Source organism: Gobio gobio (assembly GCF_949357685.1).
Source record: "Gobio gobio genome assembly, chromosome: 11".
NCBI classification, from domain to species: Eukaryota; Metazoa; Chordata; class Actinopteri; order Cypriniformes; family Gobionidae; genus Gobio; species Gobio gobio.
In genome coordinates, this window is record NC_137104.1 from 39,912,605 (window position 1) to 39,928,808 (window position 16,204).

General features: G+C 37.8%; 2 protein-coding genes across 6 annotated transcripts in view; one reads left to right on the forward strand and one right to left on the reverse strand.

The window, feature by feature from the left end:
* LOC307133598 (craniofacial development protein 2-like) overlaps positions 1 to 16,204 on the forward strand; it is a 1,416,430-nt gene that overhangs the window by 1,382,452 nt on the left and 17,774 nt on the right. The gene's annotated exons all lie outside the window — the stretch shown is intronic.
* Positions 387 to 16,204, reverse strand: part of setdb1a (SET domain bifurcated histone lysine methyltransferase 1a) — a 31,785-nt gene continuing 15,967 nt past the window's right edge. For 2 of the 5 annotated variants that reach the window (XM_079829502.1, XM_079829503.1), the window contains exons 11-21: positions 13,016 to 13,085; positions 12,703 to 12,937; positions 11,774 to 12,138; positions 11,217 to 11,333; positions 6,759 to 6,928; positions 6,450 to 6,677; positions 6,307 to 6,354; positions 5,402 to 5,500; positions 5,102 to 5,304; positions 4,922 to 5,010; positions 387 to 769 (exon numbers count right to left, since the gene is read on the reverse strand). In XM_079829502.1, the coding sequence (XP_079685628.1) occupies positions 652 to 769; positions 4,922 to 5,010; positions 5,102 to 5,304; positions 5,402 to 5,500; positions 6,307 to 6,354; positions 6,450 to 6,677; positions 6,759 to 6,928; positions 11,217 to 11,333; positions 11,774 to 12,138; positions 12,703 to 12,937; positions 13,016 to 13,085 (1,742 nt within the window). In that variant the 3' untranslated portion in view covers positions 387 to 651. Of the gene's footprint in view, positions 770 to 4,921; positions 5,011 to 5,101; positions 5,305 to 5,401; positions 5,501 to 6,306; positions 6,355 to 6,449; positions 6,678 to 6,758; positions 6,929 to 11,216; positions 11,334 to 11,773; positions 12,139 to 12,702; positions 12,938 to 13,015; positions 13,320 to 16,204 lie in introns of all 5 variants that reach the window. The other 3 variants (XM_079829499.1, XM_079829500.1, XM_079829501.1) reach the window with 2 other exon arrangements.

Below are 16,204 nucleotides of genomic sequence, written 5' to 3' on the forward strand. Positions count from 1 at the left end.
TATTTACACATTCAACGTGAACACTGCGCTATTTATTCCATAATGATAATCCACAAAAAATGTGCCATGTTACCCAAAGTGTATTTACCCAAGCATAGTTTACTACAATAGCCAATAGTGCCTTCACAAAAAGAAAATATACATAAAACGGAAATAAATAAATAAAACAATCTTCTATTTGAAGAGGATTATATTTTAGAGCGGTAATAATTGTAGTAATTTTTGATACTACAGCAAGAGTAACAGTAGTTACTTTATAAATAGTAAGTTATATTATAGGTTTAATTTTCACCCGATAATAATGGTATTATTCATATTCAGCTTTATTTCCCAATGCATACTTGCATACTTGACTGAAGAAAAAAAATACATACAAGACAAAACTTACAATAAAAGTGGTTTTGATATTTGCAAATTTTATTTACACACAAATACATTATTATTCATATTTCTTCTAAGGATTAAAAACAATAAAAACAAACAAAACACAAACTTGAATACATTGTGTTATACTTTTCATATTAAATGGGTCACATTTTTGGAATACTCTTCCAGAATAGTGCCACCCCTACATTTCTCACTGGTTGATGAATGTCTACAACACAAACCCCTCAATGAAAGCTTTAGTGTTTAATGTTGAAAAGGGGCAGATCAGAGCAGTCTTCCTGTGCACCGCAATGAGCCACAGCAGCAGAGCAGAACCTTCCCCTCCACACTGCCCACCTCATAGTTATAATCCCACGTCAACTCGGTACCTGCCTTGATGCGCCTGATGAAGAGAGAAGGAAAGGGGACACAAACACATTTAGATTCTTTTCTACAAGGCAACTAATACATGGCTAAGGGGCTGTTAAATCTACTACATCAAGTAGACACATTTTCTTCATTTTCTCACACTACCACAAGCAATCAAACCAACATTATGCAAAATCGACAAGCAGCCCAACATTGTAATTAAAAGAAAAAAAGATAAGAATGTGGATCCATCATGTAAACAATACAAAACGTTTGCCTACATCATGTGACCAATCTGCCCATACAGGCTATTTTGAACAAATGTGAATAAATCACACCATAGGCAATACAGATGCTTAGCCATAACATATAGCCACATGAGCCTTTACTATCATATAATATTGGGGATATTTTAGCAGATTCACTCTGCATTCAAATGCGGTTGTCTTCCCTGAAACTGCAGTGTATAAGTTGGTCCTCTTGGCAGCATGAAAGATAAAGCTTTTATTCAAATTGCGAATAGATTTTAAATAGAAAGCGAGCAAAGAGCGCTCCCTTAAAGGTGCAGTATGTAGTATTTATGAGTATCTATTGAAAGAAATGCAATATAATATACATTACTATGTTTTCAGTGGCATAGAAAGACCTTACATAATGTACTGTTATGTTTTTATTACCTTAGAATGAGCCATTTCTATCTACATACACCGCGGATCCACTTACAGTGAAATCAGCATTTTGCGCCGCCATGTTTCTACAGTAGGCCTAAACGGACAAACTTCTCTACAGAGCGCTAGTCACTCTCTGCTCTCTCTCCGAAGACAACATTTTTGTCCTGCGTCGGCCCCCGTAGCTTCTCTATGTGCTTCAAAAGTGATGGGTGAGTGTTGGACGGTTGCAATTCACAACCTCACCACTAGATGCCGCTAAAATTCACACTGCCCCTGTAATGACTGAAGCTGTCAATCACTTCAGCTGCCGCACGCAAACACTGCTCAACACTGCAAACCACAAAGTAATAAGAAAGTCTGGCCCGACACAGCATTCTAAAAGAACGACAATCAAGTCAAAAGAAGTTGAACATTTAAAAACAAAAACGCGCCACTTTTCCATTCCACTGACCTGCGTCTCCCATTTTACATAGAAAAACTATGAGAAAGTTGTGCAGTGAAATAGAAAAACAGGTTCTGTGTGAACTAGGGATGGAACGGTTCGGTTTGTATCACTGTTTCGGTACGTTCGGTATGTGTTATGTTCAGGGTAATTAGATCAAAAATAAACAAAATAAGAACAAATAATCAAACTACAAGCAACAGCACAAATAAATACAACCGAGCAAAGACGCATATAAAAAAAACAGAGCCTTTCAGGTTAAGGAATCTATCCGTAGTTTTCAGATACAGAAACTGAATAAAGTAATCAAATGTAAAATAATGCATATTATAATCTTCACTGTATAAATTAAATAAAGATGAATCATTATTGAAGTTACAAAAGCTATTCAGTCAAGAGCAGCGAGTGATTTCTTTGTCATTTGTTGTTTGATTAACATTAAAAAACTCAAACGGCAGGAATAGGCTTCTTTCTCTTTAAGAAATAATGCACGGAAAGAGTACATACTACACATGAACACGTCTTTATCAACTGTTTAAGTTAAGACATAACCTACTATGTTCGCTAAGATTACTCAAGACATGCATGTTGACATTTTGTGTGTGAATTTGTCAGTTCAAACGCAAGACTTGAAAGAGAAATCAATATCTGTGTGCTTTCTACGACGTGCTGTGTGCGCAGCTTCAGATGAGTGCACACACACACACACACACACACACACACACACACAAATCTCCTTTCAGCGTGCATGAGTTCTCTTTCACGTCTTGCTCTTGAATGTTTAAATTGGCACAGCTTAAATGAGTTTAGTTTAAACACAATGTGTTCTGTTCCGGTCTCACCTCCGCTCATATGCCATCAACACCGGGTGTGTGGCGAGGTTGGCGAGGGACATGGGAGGAGCGAGCGAGACCGTGGGTGATTGAGAATGAGCACCACCTGCGAGGGTCTTGAGTCCTCTCATGAGGGAGCCCGGAGACACATAAGGAGGAGCGACATCAGTGGAGGAAGAGAGAGGGCCAGGCCTGGAATTTTATGTGGTGTTTTGTTTTTGTTTGTTCGTGTTGGAACTTGGAAGGAGGAGGCGGGAACCGGCGAACGTTTAACAACTTTAATAAAATAAATCAACTAAATAAAATAATCGGCGGCAGCCCCTCACGGACGACTGCCCCCTACGTAGAAAACAAACATACACAAAACACAACATAAAATTCCAAGCCTGGCCTTCTCTCTTCCTCCACTGATGTCGCTCCTCCTTATATGTCTCCAGGCTCCCTCATGAGAGGACTCAAGACCGGTGTGACTCGCAGGTGATGCTCATTCTCAATCACCCACCGGTCGCCACAGGGTGATTACGGCGTATACATTACATAAGGCACTCGCATATAAGAGTGACTGTTTTGTCCACGCTTTCTGATCATCGCTGTTGTTGTAATGTATTGGGAAGCCAGAATGTGTATCCATCGACAGAAACACACATTAGCTTAACTCTGTCTGTTTTACGCATTGTCAACAAACCATATTATAGATGTGTCGTCAGATTTTAATGCATGCGGAACCGTGGGTGGAGAACCGTATGGTTCAGATTTTTTACCGTGGCGTGAACCATTCCACCCCTAGTCAGGGTTTTTCCTGGTTCAAAAATGGTCTTCGGTGGTGGCTGACAGACATGGTCATCCACACACACACACACACACACACACACACACACACACACACACACACACACACACACACACACACACACACACACACACACACACACACACACACACACACACACACACACACACACACACACACACACACACACACACACACACACACACACACACACACACACACACACACACACACACACACACACACACACACACACACACACACACACACACACACACACACACACACACACACACACACACACACACACACACGCACACGCACACGCACAGTAAAAAAGTACCCTACCCACGTGACCTGCAAGCGCAATACTGACAACAAATTTTAAATAAATTCAAAGAAAGTTTGTAATTTTTGCTCATCTTATTTTGATACCTTGATGTTTGTTTTTGTTCCTCATTTTTACACTATTTACAGATAATTGTTTTGGTATATAATCATATCAATATTAAAAGTAGTATTAAAAAAAAAAAGAACAAATAGCCTAATTTTCTGCCATATACAATTTCATAAAATTATCAGCTAGCTAATTACAACTTTGTTCTGGGTTCACCTCACTCCAGTCTAAACTAAATGATTTATAGGCTATTTAATTTACTACACATTGTGAACATAAAGAAGCTGAAAGACTGTGGATAATTAAAACTAACTCTTACACCCACTCTTGCTAAATTGGGTGAGCACACTTGTGTTCTCATTTCAGATGTTCTGAGTAAATGATTAAACTGATTCGTGAGTTCAGTGTTGGACAGATCAGTTCTTTTAACCAGTCGTTAAAATGATTCGGTTCAAAGGAGTCATTAGGTCGCGAATTGGACATTAGCAGACGCGTTAGAACATCGCAAAAGATTTGTCAACACACAGAACACTTCATAACCGGATAGGATTTGTTTCAGGTTTATTGAAAGTATGGTTTATGTCAGCTGGTCAGAGAAGAGTCAATGTTTTTTTGAGCGCAATTCACACCCAGCGGTAATTAAAGGAAAACATCGTCTGATAGCGCCACGTGCAACATGGATTCGGTCTTCCGACCTTTTGATTAACGTAATATGTGAAATATTAGAAAGATAAGAATGCTTATTTTGAAGACAGAGAGCGTGCGAGCGGGGGAGGAGCTCTCTGATCGTTCTCTCTGTCACTCAGTTAACACAAGCGCAGCAGTCATCTACTACATCAATCGTAAATCACAATAACTGATCAAATAAGGCTTTGGCGGGGCAAAAAATTGTTTTGTAGGAAAAACCCTGCCGAGTGTTACCCTAAGAATATAGTTAATTTATGATCATGAATTAGGAATCAGTCAGGGTTACCAATCAAACCTTGGGTAAAAATCACTTATTTTTAAGTATATCAACACAATCCAACAGATGTTATGAATCAAGGAACTGACTTGCTGGCAAAGAACGCCACCCATGGGAACCGGAGGTCATGAGTATCCACAAAGACGTTCTGGACAAACAAGTTTGGACTGCAGCTATGCTGTTGAGAGAGGCAGAATTAATGGTAAAACAAATGCAAAAGTGCATTATTTTTTAACATTTACAATCACAAAAGGCTGGATTTAGCTTACATTGATGTAGCGGCCGAGGTTGCCCTCTTGTCTCGCGTCAATAATGTAACAGGTCTCCTCGCCGTTGAACATTCTGCGTGTGTTTTTGGCAGGCAGAGCTTTCCTCGTTTTCTCCTTCTGTTCGTCTGTGGTTTCTAGTGGTTTCACTCTTCTCTGGGAGGACTTTATGGCAAAGCAACGCTTTGGACCGGAGGTCTCTTGACCTAGAGACACAAATTATTGTATAGACTCAACAAATTCAATAAAACACTAAAAGCATAAAATGATGAATAACGATTCTTCAAGAGAATAAAAACTGACCGGCCTCTCTTATTTGTTTGGTCCCTTTCTTCGGAGCATCTTTAGATGCTTCATGTGGCTTATGGGATCGTTTTCTCTCGGCTAAGGACTCATCACAGACTGAACAGGTAAAGAGGACAGGCCAAGAAAAACATCAGGCAAGTTTGCCACATAGTAGAACAACATGAATGATACATAAAAGTTGCACCATTTTAACCTATATATCTTATTGTCCATGTCTGCATCCCAATTTGCATGCTATGCATCCTTGGATTTAGGATTAGTCTGTCTTATATCAAAAGACCAGGATAAAGCAGTAGATCATGGTGCTTACAATGCCAAGGACATGGGTTTGATTCCAAGAGAATTCATGAACTTATAAAATGTACAACTTGTATTGGATGAATGTCTGTCAAATGCATAAATGAAAATTATGTAAGTTTTAAGGTCATTTAGTTTGCAACTATAGGGCCTGTTTCAACACTTTATGATCCAAGATTTTATGATGTATAACTATAGTATGCCCTAAACTTTCATACTCTCTCATTCAAATTATACAAAATGGGATAATTAAAATCATGATTTACCCTCCATCTAACCAGGATTTTTATTGTTACCTAAACTGATATATTGAAAGCTGAAATAAAATAAAACATAAATATTAAATAAACATAACCTAAACGAAAATGAGAAATGTTTGCGCACTAAAATAAGTTGAAGCACTAAAATTACTAACTGGAAATAAAAAAACACCTAAAAATAAACTAAAACTTAAATTGTAAATCAAACCTAATATATATTTTTAAATGAACTAAAAAAAGAAGACTAAAAATTTAATGAAAACCTATAAAAATAAACGCTATTTTAAAATATTAATAAAAACAATAACAGTATATAAATAACACTAACATCACACTGCATCTTACCTTCCATTTTCTCAGGTTCTGTGACCAGCTCCATAGGTTCTTCTCTTTCTATAAAAAAGGAAAGAAACTTCAGTTACACATACAAGACACAATTGTTTTATGTTCAATAGTCGTAAGGCTGAATATTTACACACACAACACACCTTCACCACTGCTAGATTCTTCTCGATAGAGAGTATTTTTCAACAATGGCCCTGTTTTCATGGTTACGGTCTTCTTGTTGCTTTCGACCTCTGTGTCCGTGCAGTACGCCTCGCTCTCATAACCCTCTTTCAGTTTATCCACCCCCTCAATGAAGTCAAGGTTGGCCAAATACTCATTGCCGGACACTGCCTCATCTTCATTCACTTTGTCTTCGTTTACTATTTTACCTGCGAGGTGACAGATGGAGGTGATAAGGAAGGAAATGTTTTGGTCTAAAAAGTTATTGGTTCAAATGTATGATTGCTTACCAGTGAAAACGCACACGAATGTGCCCTTGGGCACATCATCTTTGCAGCGGATGCCCCATCCCTTGTGCTGTGTCATGAAGAGCTCCAGCCTCAGCTGCAGACCGTGCTGAACCAGCCTGTTGCTGCACATTCTCGGGTCACAGCGGCAGAGAGGGTTACACTCGTACACCCTACAGAGATGGAAAGAGAGTGAGAGAGAAGCGCAAGGGTGTTTGAAAACATAAGTGTAATCAGGGTTCCCACTCTTTCATGAACACCAGATTCAAGGACTTTCAAGGACTTTTTCAAGCACCATTTATTTTATTTCAAGCACCTATCAGATTCATAACCCAGCATATGTAGCATCACGAAAGACCTCTTAAAAGTAGGTTACTTAAAGGAACACTTAAAGGAACACGTCGAGTTTTTGGGACTTGGGGGGGTGAGAAACACTCATTTTCAGGTAATATCATGTCAATCTTGAGTACCTATAGAGTAGTATTGCATCTTTCATATCTCCGAAAAGTCTTTAGTTTTATTATATTTATAAAAGAAAGATACGCTGTACCGAGACTTTCCGAAAAAAGCAGAGCGGCTGGGGGCGTATCGTTTGGGCTGAGATAAAGAATGACGAGCGCGGGCAGCTATTGCGCTGAGCTATGCATGTTTACATAGAAAAACAATGGAATCGATAGCTAACAACACAAAGACATTTGAAGCATTTTTACTCACCACCTGCTACCAACACACGACTGTGAACCTTAATTGCTGGGACCGCTCCATCTTTCAGCATTAGGCGAGCTATACAAATCCGGAGTTGAACTGTACCTTGTTTATAAACCATCGTCGCCGAAATTCAGGGAACAAACAAACACTTGCACAACACCATTGCTGCTCCGTAAAAACATGATTGTCTTGCCATGACAACCAAAAACACACATCTTTGGAGACATTGTTGATTTCGTGAAGTCCTGTGACTGCAGCGCAGCCGGCTTCCCTAAAGCGTGTGCTCTCTTGCTCTAATCGCGCGCCCGTACAAGGACATTCCACCCCATCTGACGTCACATATACCCATACTCGAAAAAAACTTTCCAAAACTTATGAGAAACCGGAAGGAGTATTTTTGGCACAAAGATACTCCATCAAACACCCAACTTTTTTTTGTGAAACTTTGTCCTTGTTTAGGATGGGAATCCAAGTCTTTAACAGTGTGAAAGCCCCCCCCCCTTAAGCTTGTTCACCGTATCCCCCTCAGTTAGATAAGTCCAAACATACCATTATCATCTCCGTGTCTGGTTGTGTTTCAACTCTGTCTGACGCACCCACTGCTAGCCTAGCTTAGCACAAAGACTGGCGGTAAACGGCTCCAGCTAGCCTACAGCTCAATAAGCAACATTTTCCTCCATGTTGTGATGTGTATAGTTACATCGTGTACTAAGGCCAACGGAAAATTAAAAGTTGTGATTTTCTAGGCCGATATGGCAAGGAACTATTCTCTCATTCCTGCGTAATGATCAAGGAACTTTGAGCCGTACCATCGTTGGTTATGTTGACAGAAGTTAGCCGATTTTCAGGCGTATAATAATGTGTTATATCAGTGCTCCGCTGCACTCATGGTATGGCAGCAAAGATCCTTGATTATTACGCAGGAATGAGAGAATAGTTCCTACTTCGTAGGATAGCCATATCGGCCTAGAAAATCACAACTTTTCATTTTCAGCAAGTGTATACTGCTCTCCGTCGTTTCAAGTTTTTTTTCCCTGCTACCCCTCCACCCCCCAAACATAAGCAACGTTTTGTTCTGTTTGTGATAGCACATATATTGTAGGACAATTTTTTAAAATAACATCATTCTAAACAAAATTTATTTCAAATTTAATTCAAGCACTTTCAAGGACCTATATTTGTTTTCAAGTACTTTCCAGGCCTTGAATCCATGTGTCTGAAATTCAAGTACTTTCAAGTACTTTCAAGAAGTGTGGGAACCCTGTGTAATGTAATTTTCAGTGTCGGACGTAACACATTACATATAAACAATGGTACGCAATGAGATTACTTTTTTCAATTAATGAGTCAAGTAGCCCATTACTTTTTAAATTAGAACAAAATATCAGTTACTTTTTCAAATAAGTAACGCAAGTTACGTTGTTTTCCCCTTTATTGACTGACAGCTCTCCTTCCCCATGTTGATAGAAATCGGGAGTAAATGTAGAGGCGTTGTGTGCTGTGTAAACATAATGCTTATTGTAGTTCTAGACTGGCACAAGAACAGATTCCATATTCCTCAAAATGAATACAAAAACCGAAATGCAAACACTACACAATAAAAGAATACTACGCAAACCTACAATTGTTAAATATGTTAACACTGATATATTTTATGCATTTAATCTCACTTTATTAACTCTTTCCCCGCCAGTGTTTTAAAAAAAAGTTGCCAGTCACCGCCAGGGTTTTTGATAATTTTCACTCAAATGTAATGTTTTATTCTATCTTCATGCATTCCTTTTTAATCAACACTTGAATATGGGTAAGTTTCATTAAAAAAAAGCAACATTTTGAAAAAAACGCTGAAAAAAAAAAAAAAAAAAAACACATTTTTGTCAAAGACTATGCCTTGATCAGATTCAAAACAATTATCAAAACACAGATGGAGTAGATCGAGTCCATCAACAGCCCTAATGCTTCACAGTCCTATAGCTCGTCCTTGGTCGACATTTCATTTGGTAACATTTGATAGTTTTGATTTATATGACGTTTAATGTTGATGATGATCACGTTATTTTACATATGCATCTGCTTACATGCGATCGCTTGTTTTTGCGTCTTGTTCATCTGTGTTTTAATCTGGAGATTCTGTACTCATTCAGAAGATGCGTAATAGCGACCTCTAGCGTCTAACAGTGAAAACACAGACAATTTGTTTGCCGGGGAAAGAGTTATAGGGTTAGTTCACTTTAAAATGAAAATGATCCCCTGATTAACTCACTCAAGCCTTCTTTCTGATGAACACAATCAGAGTTATATTAATACATGTCTTGACGCTTCTAAGCTATATAATGGCAGTGAACAGGGCTCATGAGTTGGAAGCTCAAAAAAGTGCATCTATCCTTCATAAACGTACTCCATGTAGCTCCAGGGGTTAATAAAGGGGCGGCAGTGGCTCAGTGGTTCATGTAGGTTGTCTAAAAACCGGAAGGTTGGTGGTTCGATCCCCGGTTCCACCTGACCAAGTGCCGCATGTCCATGAGCAAGACACCTAACCCCAGCTGCTCCCGACGAGCATGTATGAAAAACATCCATATTTAGCATCATAAAATATCAAGTTTCCGCCACACCGCCTTCCGTATTCAACTTACGGAAAAAGCGCAACAGACGTCGGATGTAGCGTAAGCGTTTTGAACTACGCATTGCGTTACACTCTTTACTTTATAAAATTTTAAATATGGATATTTTTCTTATAAAAACTCATCGATATGCTTCAGAAGGCCACGTGGAGTATGTTTATGAAGGATGGATGCACTTTTTTGACCTCGTGAGCCCTGTTCACTGCCATTATAAAGCTTGAAAACATTAGGATATTTATTAATATAACTCTGATTGTATTAGTCTGAAAGAAGAAAGTCATATACACCTAGAATGGCTTGAGGGTGAGTAAATCATCGGGTAGTTTTCATTTTAAACTAAACTACTCTTTTAACCAATGTCTTTGCTGGTGACATTTAATGATCTGATTAAACCATACTAATAAGGAAAAAAGACTTTATATAAACATCACATTTGTTTAATTGATTAGTTTTATTGCTTAAATAAGAGCGTTGAACTTACTTCTCTTCTACAAAGCCTTTACATTTGCCAAAATTAAAACTTTTTGTTTATTTATTATTAAAAATCAAAACAAGCAAGCCCAGCTGAGCAAAAATGAGTTTACATTACCATTTAAAAATTTATTTTTTTATTCTGCAAGGATGCATTAAATTGAAATTAAATTAAATTGCATTAAAGTGTCAGTAAAACATTGATAATGTAACAAAATATTTATATTATTTCAAATAAATACTGTTATTTTTAACATTCTATTTATCAAACAATCCTGAACAAAAATTCATAAAAATGTTAAGCAGCACAACTGTTTTCAACATAATATTTCTTGAGCAGCAAATAAGCATATTAGAATGATTTCTGAATGGCCATGTGACACTAACGGCTGGAGCAATGATGCAGAAAATTTAGCTTTGCCATAACAGGAAGTCTTGTTGAGCATAAGAAGCTTTTTTCAAAAACATTTCAACAAAATCTTTTGAAACTTTTGTATGATAGAGTATCTAGCTATGCACCAACATGAAGCAGATTATATTAAGATTATAATGCTTTTGTCAATAAAATTAACACTGTACCAATGATGGAATTCATCTGATTTTGGTGAGGCAATTCCGTCGTAATCACACAAGAATCAGACAGACAGAGGTTGTTTCTTACCCTGTTGACAAACTTGTTGTCAACCTCTTATGTGTGTATCCAGCACTAACATCTACTGGACCGCCACTGCATAAGGACGTGGCCTCAATGGTCAGCTGGTGGCATGCACACTTTGACCTGTCACACATAAAAATACAATGCGTTTAATATTGATATCCATAATTTCAAATTAAATCCAATTTATTAAGTCAAATAATTATGACTTATTGGTAACCTAAAATCTAAAGGTTTTTTTTTTATCCTTTATTAATTATATCCAGGTAAATTAAACTTTGTTTGGTGTATGACATCTCAAGAATTATGATTGTTGGTTATGAATTGTGTCTAAATCAGGGATTGGCAACTTCGGGCCTGGAGGGCCACTGCCCTGCAGAGTTTAGCTCCAATCCTGATAAAAACTCACCTGCCTGTAGTTTTCTAGTAATCCTAAAGACATTGACTAGCCTGTTTGATTAGGGTTGGAGCTAAACTCTGCAGGAAAATGGCCATCCAGGAACGAAAGATTAACTCGAAATTCCTTTAATTTGTACAAAAAACAAACAAACAAAAAAACCTACCTGTCCCGACAGCCATCTGTGCAGTCACAGCCAATCAAGAAGTCTAAACTTGTATTGATGGAAACACCTGGAGCTGGAATTCTGTCTTTAGTGTAAGTGACATTAGGAGCAAGCGTATTGTCCACTTCATTAATGCAGGGCACCGGCAACACCTCCCTACCCTCTGAGATGTCCGGCAGGTAGAGGTGAGGCTGGCCAGTTGATGTGGAAGGGGGTCGGGCACGATTCACAAGCACAAACGGGTCCATACAGAACATTTCCAGGAAGAGGAAGTCGCAACGTGTTTCAATCAAGTATTCTTGAACTTCCTGCATGTCACACAGGCTCCGCCCACACGGAGAGCGATAGAAAATGTGGAAAAACACCTAAGGAGCGAAAAGGAGACATTATGATAATAAAAAATAATGTGCAGCTGCCATACAGAGAAACACCTCAGTTCAAAAGTTTGGAGTCAGTAAGATTTTAAATGAATACTAAGCAAGGATGCATTAAATTGATCAAAAGTGACAGTAAAGACATTTATAATAATACAAAACATTTCTATTTCAAATAAACACTGTTCTTTTGAACTTTCTATCTAGAATCCTGGAAAAAAAGTATCATGTTTTTCACAAAATATTAAGCAGCACTACTTATTCAACATTGATAATAAATGTTTCTTGAGCGGCAAATCAGAAAATTAGAATGATTTCTGAAAGATTGTGACGTGTAAAAAAAAAAAAAAAAAAAAAAAAAGAGTTATTTTAAATTGAAATAGTATTTCACAATATTCCTGTATTTTTTATTAAAAAACAAACATGCAGCCTTGCTCAGCATGAATGAGACTTCTTTCAAAAGCTTAAAAAATATCTTACTGACCCAAACTTTTTAATTGTAGGGTTCAATATAGTTGAATGCCAAATGGATCGACTTCCTCAAACGCCACCCACCTTTCCATCGACGCGCCTCCGAGCAGTCATTCGGCGAAACTTAAAAAGCAATGGGATAGCAAGCGGATTTTGACCATGATGCATGTCGACCTGAGACGGTCTCACCCCATCCAGACATGCTGGACAACAGCGATGATACAAGTATATGGACTTGTACTGGTCTTGCTCTGAAACGTGCTCCTCTTCCTCAGAAATATACTCTTCTTCCTCATCAGGGGCAGGTCGTTTTGCACTTCTGGAATATAGCGTGAGGTGTTTGGTGGTTGGTATTCCATCCCATCCCATATTTAACCAGTACAAGCCCATTACTCACCTTAATATTGAGGTACTGATAGCCATAGCAGATTTTACTGTTTGCATACTACCCTTCGACACACCGACACCTGTTAAGATGGGCGAGAGCTTAGACAACTTCTGGAGGATGACCTTCGGCTGGAAAGCTGCCGACATGATATTCTCAGGGGAGATAGATGGCGTTTTGGTGACTGTGGTATTGGATTGTCGGGTCACGCGCACGGGAGAGTGAGCTGCTGAGGTAACAGCTGTTGAAGTAACATTCGACGAGGCAACTTTTGTCGAGGAGGAAGTTTTATTGAGCTGAGGGATGGTATTTCCTGCTAAACAAGTAAAATAATTAGTGATAAATACTAGTACAATAAAATAATGCACAATAAAGATGTAGAAATTAAACTAATTTTGCAAAATAATACAACTATAAAGAATCAGAACATTTTCAAGCAATATGTAGGGCATTTTTTAGTCCAGGTTAAAAATGTATAAGGGCAAACAAATGTTAACTTAAATGTTAAATTAAGTATTTATGTATTTTATATCATTTGATAAACACCATAGGGAGTACAAAAACTGTATGGCTGTTTGAAAATAGTTAAACGTTCTGACTTCTCGGAGACAAGTGGGTGTCAGAAACAAAGTTGAGAAGCACTGCAGTGTTTACAGGGGTAACCATTCTATTTATAATATCTTCTTCATAAGCTTCATCTACTGAACACCATACACACAGCACTGTAAAATTTAACCGGTTGTAAGAAAATAAGCTAACATGCTTTCTAAAAATCGAATTCAGATTATAATGTATGCAGAATTTGTGCGTCCCAATTCGCTTACTATCCATCCTAAATAGTATTCGAAAATGGAATTTGTCCCAAATCGTAGCATGTTGAAAAGAGTATTCCAAAGAGACCCGGATGGTCTACTATTTCTGGTTAGAATTCGAAGTGCAGATCCGTGCACAGTGCACACTCTACTGGCTAATATGGCCCACAACTCACTGGGCGCTGGACGACGATTCGATTAGAACTTCAAACGCGGATAAACTACAAACATAACCTGAGGAAAATATATCTATTCAGTGTTATCCACATTATATTCAATCTGCAACAGCATTGAGAACTTTTGTAATGATACGTTTGGCCATTAACTTTTAAATGCATCATTATATTCAAATTGTAAACACACAAGGAGAGTCTCCAAATGAAAGATCCACAAATGGCAGGTCAACATGCTACTACATTTCTTTCTGAAACGGTAGGAAATTAAATTTTATTTAATGTGGAGCATTTTAACTTTGACAAGATGATTTACAGGGCCGTTTAAACGGTGACAGGATGCATGTAAAGTAGTATGTCCCAAAGCTTGCATACTCTTCTGCTACACACTCTTTCTTCACAAAAAGAGTACATACTTTTAGGTCACAGTACAAGTTGGCGAATTGGGACGCAGCAACTGTTTTTTTGGTGCCCAAGATAACAATACCATGCACAATAACTATACCATATTACTGAATACCGACTAGGGATGAAACGATTACCGGTTTCACGATAAACCACGATAAAATTTAGTGACGGTTAGTATCATTAAAACCGCGTGTGATTATCACGATTGCGAGTTCGCGGTAAATCTTGTCCAGTCAGCATCAGTCTGGTGCAGGTGCTGCAGCGCAAAGCTGTTTTCTGAATGAGAATAAATGGCAGAAGGCAGTGACAGCACTCTGGGGATTGTTCAGCCTCTAAAAGGACCAAATCTGAGGTGTGGTCATATTTTGGCTTTTACAAAAGTCCTGAGGGAAACTTAATCGAAGATGGTCACCCTGTCTGCAGAACATGCCAGAAGAAAGTCGCTGTAATAGGGGGAACACTTCAAAACTACGAACCGCAAGGCAAGTGGACTTTGACCTCAATACCAAAACTACGTCTGGCTAGGCATGTGCCGGTATCAAATTTTCATGTTGCGATTAATTGCTGAAGCTTTTATCACGGTATACGGTATTATCACGATATTTAAAAAAAAAAGTTGCAAAAAAAGTGTTGTCATACTATAACAGGTTTAAAAATGTTCTTATAACAAAAGAACCAAACATTTAAATACAATAAAGCAATACACAAAAATGTATAAAGTAAACAAATATTTGAAACAGATTAAAGTGCTAAATAATTATAAAGAACAATAGGTAACACTTTACAATAATGTCTCGCCAGTTAATGCATTAACATTAACAAAGAGCGAATAGCTACATTTTTACAGAAGTTATTCTTCTTTGATAATGTTAGTTTAAAAAAGCAACTGTTAGTGTAAGCTCAGGTCCATTAAATAATACAGTTACAACTTTTGATTTTAATAATGTGTTATTAAATGCTGAAATGTACATTTAACTAAGATTAATACATGCTTTAGAAGTATTTTTCATTGTCAATTTGTTAATGAATGAACTAATGTTAAATAATGGAGCCATATTGTAAAGTGTGTGATTGAACAACAGTCAGAACATATTCAAACAATATCTAGGGCATGTAATTTAAAACTTAAAAAAAAAATTTAAGTTTGAAAATGACTTTAAGTATTAGGTTATGTGATGACGAGCACCGGATTGTGGTTACTGGGGAAACGGCTGTATGTCTGCTGTTCCATCAGCGCCCTCTGCTGTCTGAAAGTGAATGTGCACTTCAGTGCGCCTTCCGCCATGTGCTCGGCTCATGAACGGTGTGTTTTGTTCCTCTTTGACGCGTTGTTCATTTTAAACGGTTGATGGGTAAAGTATTCTTAAAATACATTCTAAAAATCTGAATAATTCGTAATAAATAATTATTCACGGTATTTTGAAGTGCCCACGATAACAATATTGTGCATGTTCATTATTGCGGTATATCGTATTACCGTTTACCGGCACATGTCTACGTCTGGCAAATTATAACGTGAAGCGAACGAACAAATTCAGACAAGACTAGGGTGACATGTAAGGGATAATAATCAGGGCTTGACATTAACAACCGCCATTTGCGGGTGTAACGTTATTTCGGCTGCACACTAGTCACTCTGGCTTAGGGATGAAACGGTATGAAAATTTAACATCACGATTATAGTGACCCAAATTATCACGGTTATCAATATTATCACGGTTTTGTTCAAACGAGATGAAAGTGTTCAAAAAGAACAGATGCACACACTTAAAACATTTAAACAAGTTTTAGATTTGAAATCAACAAAC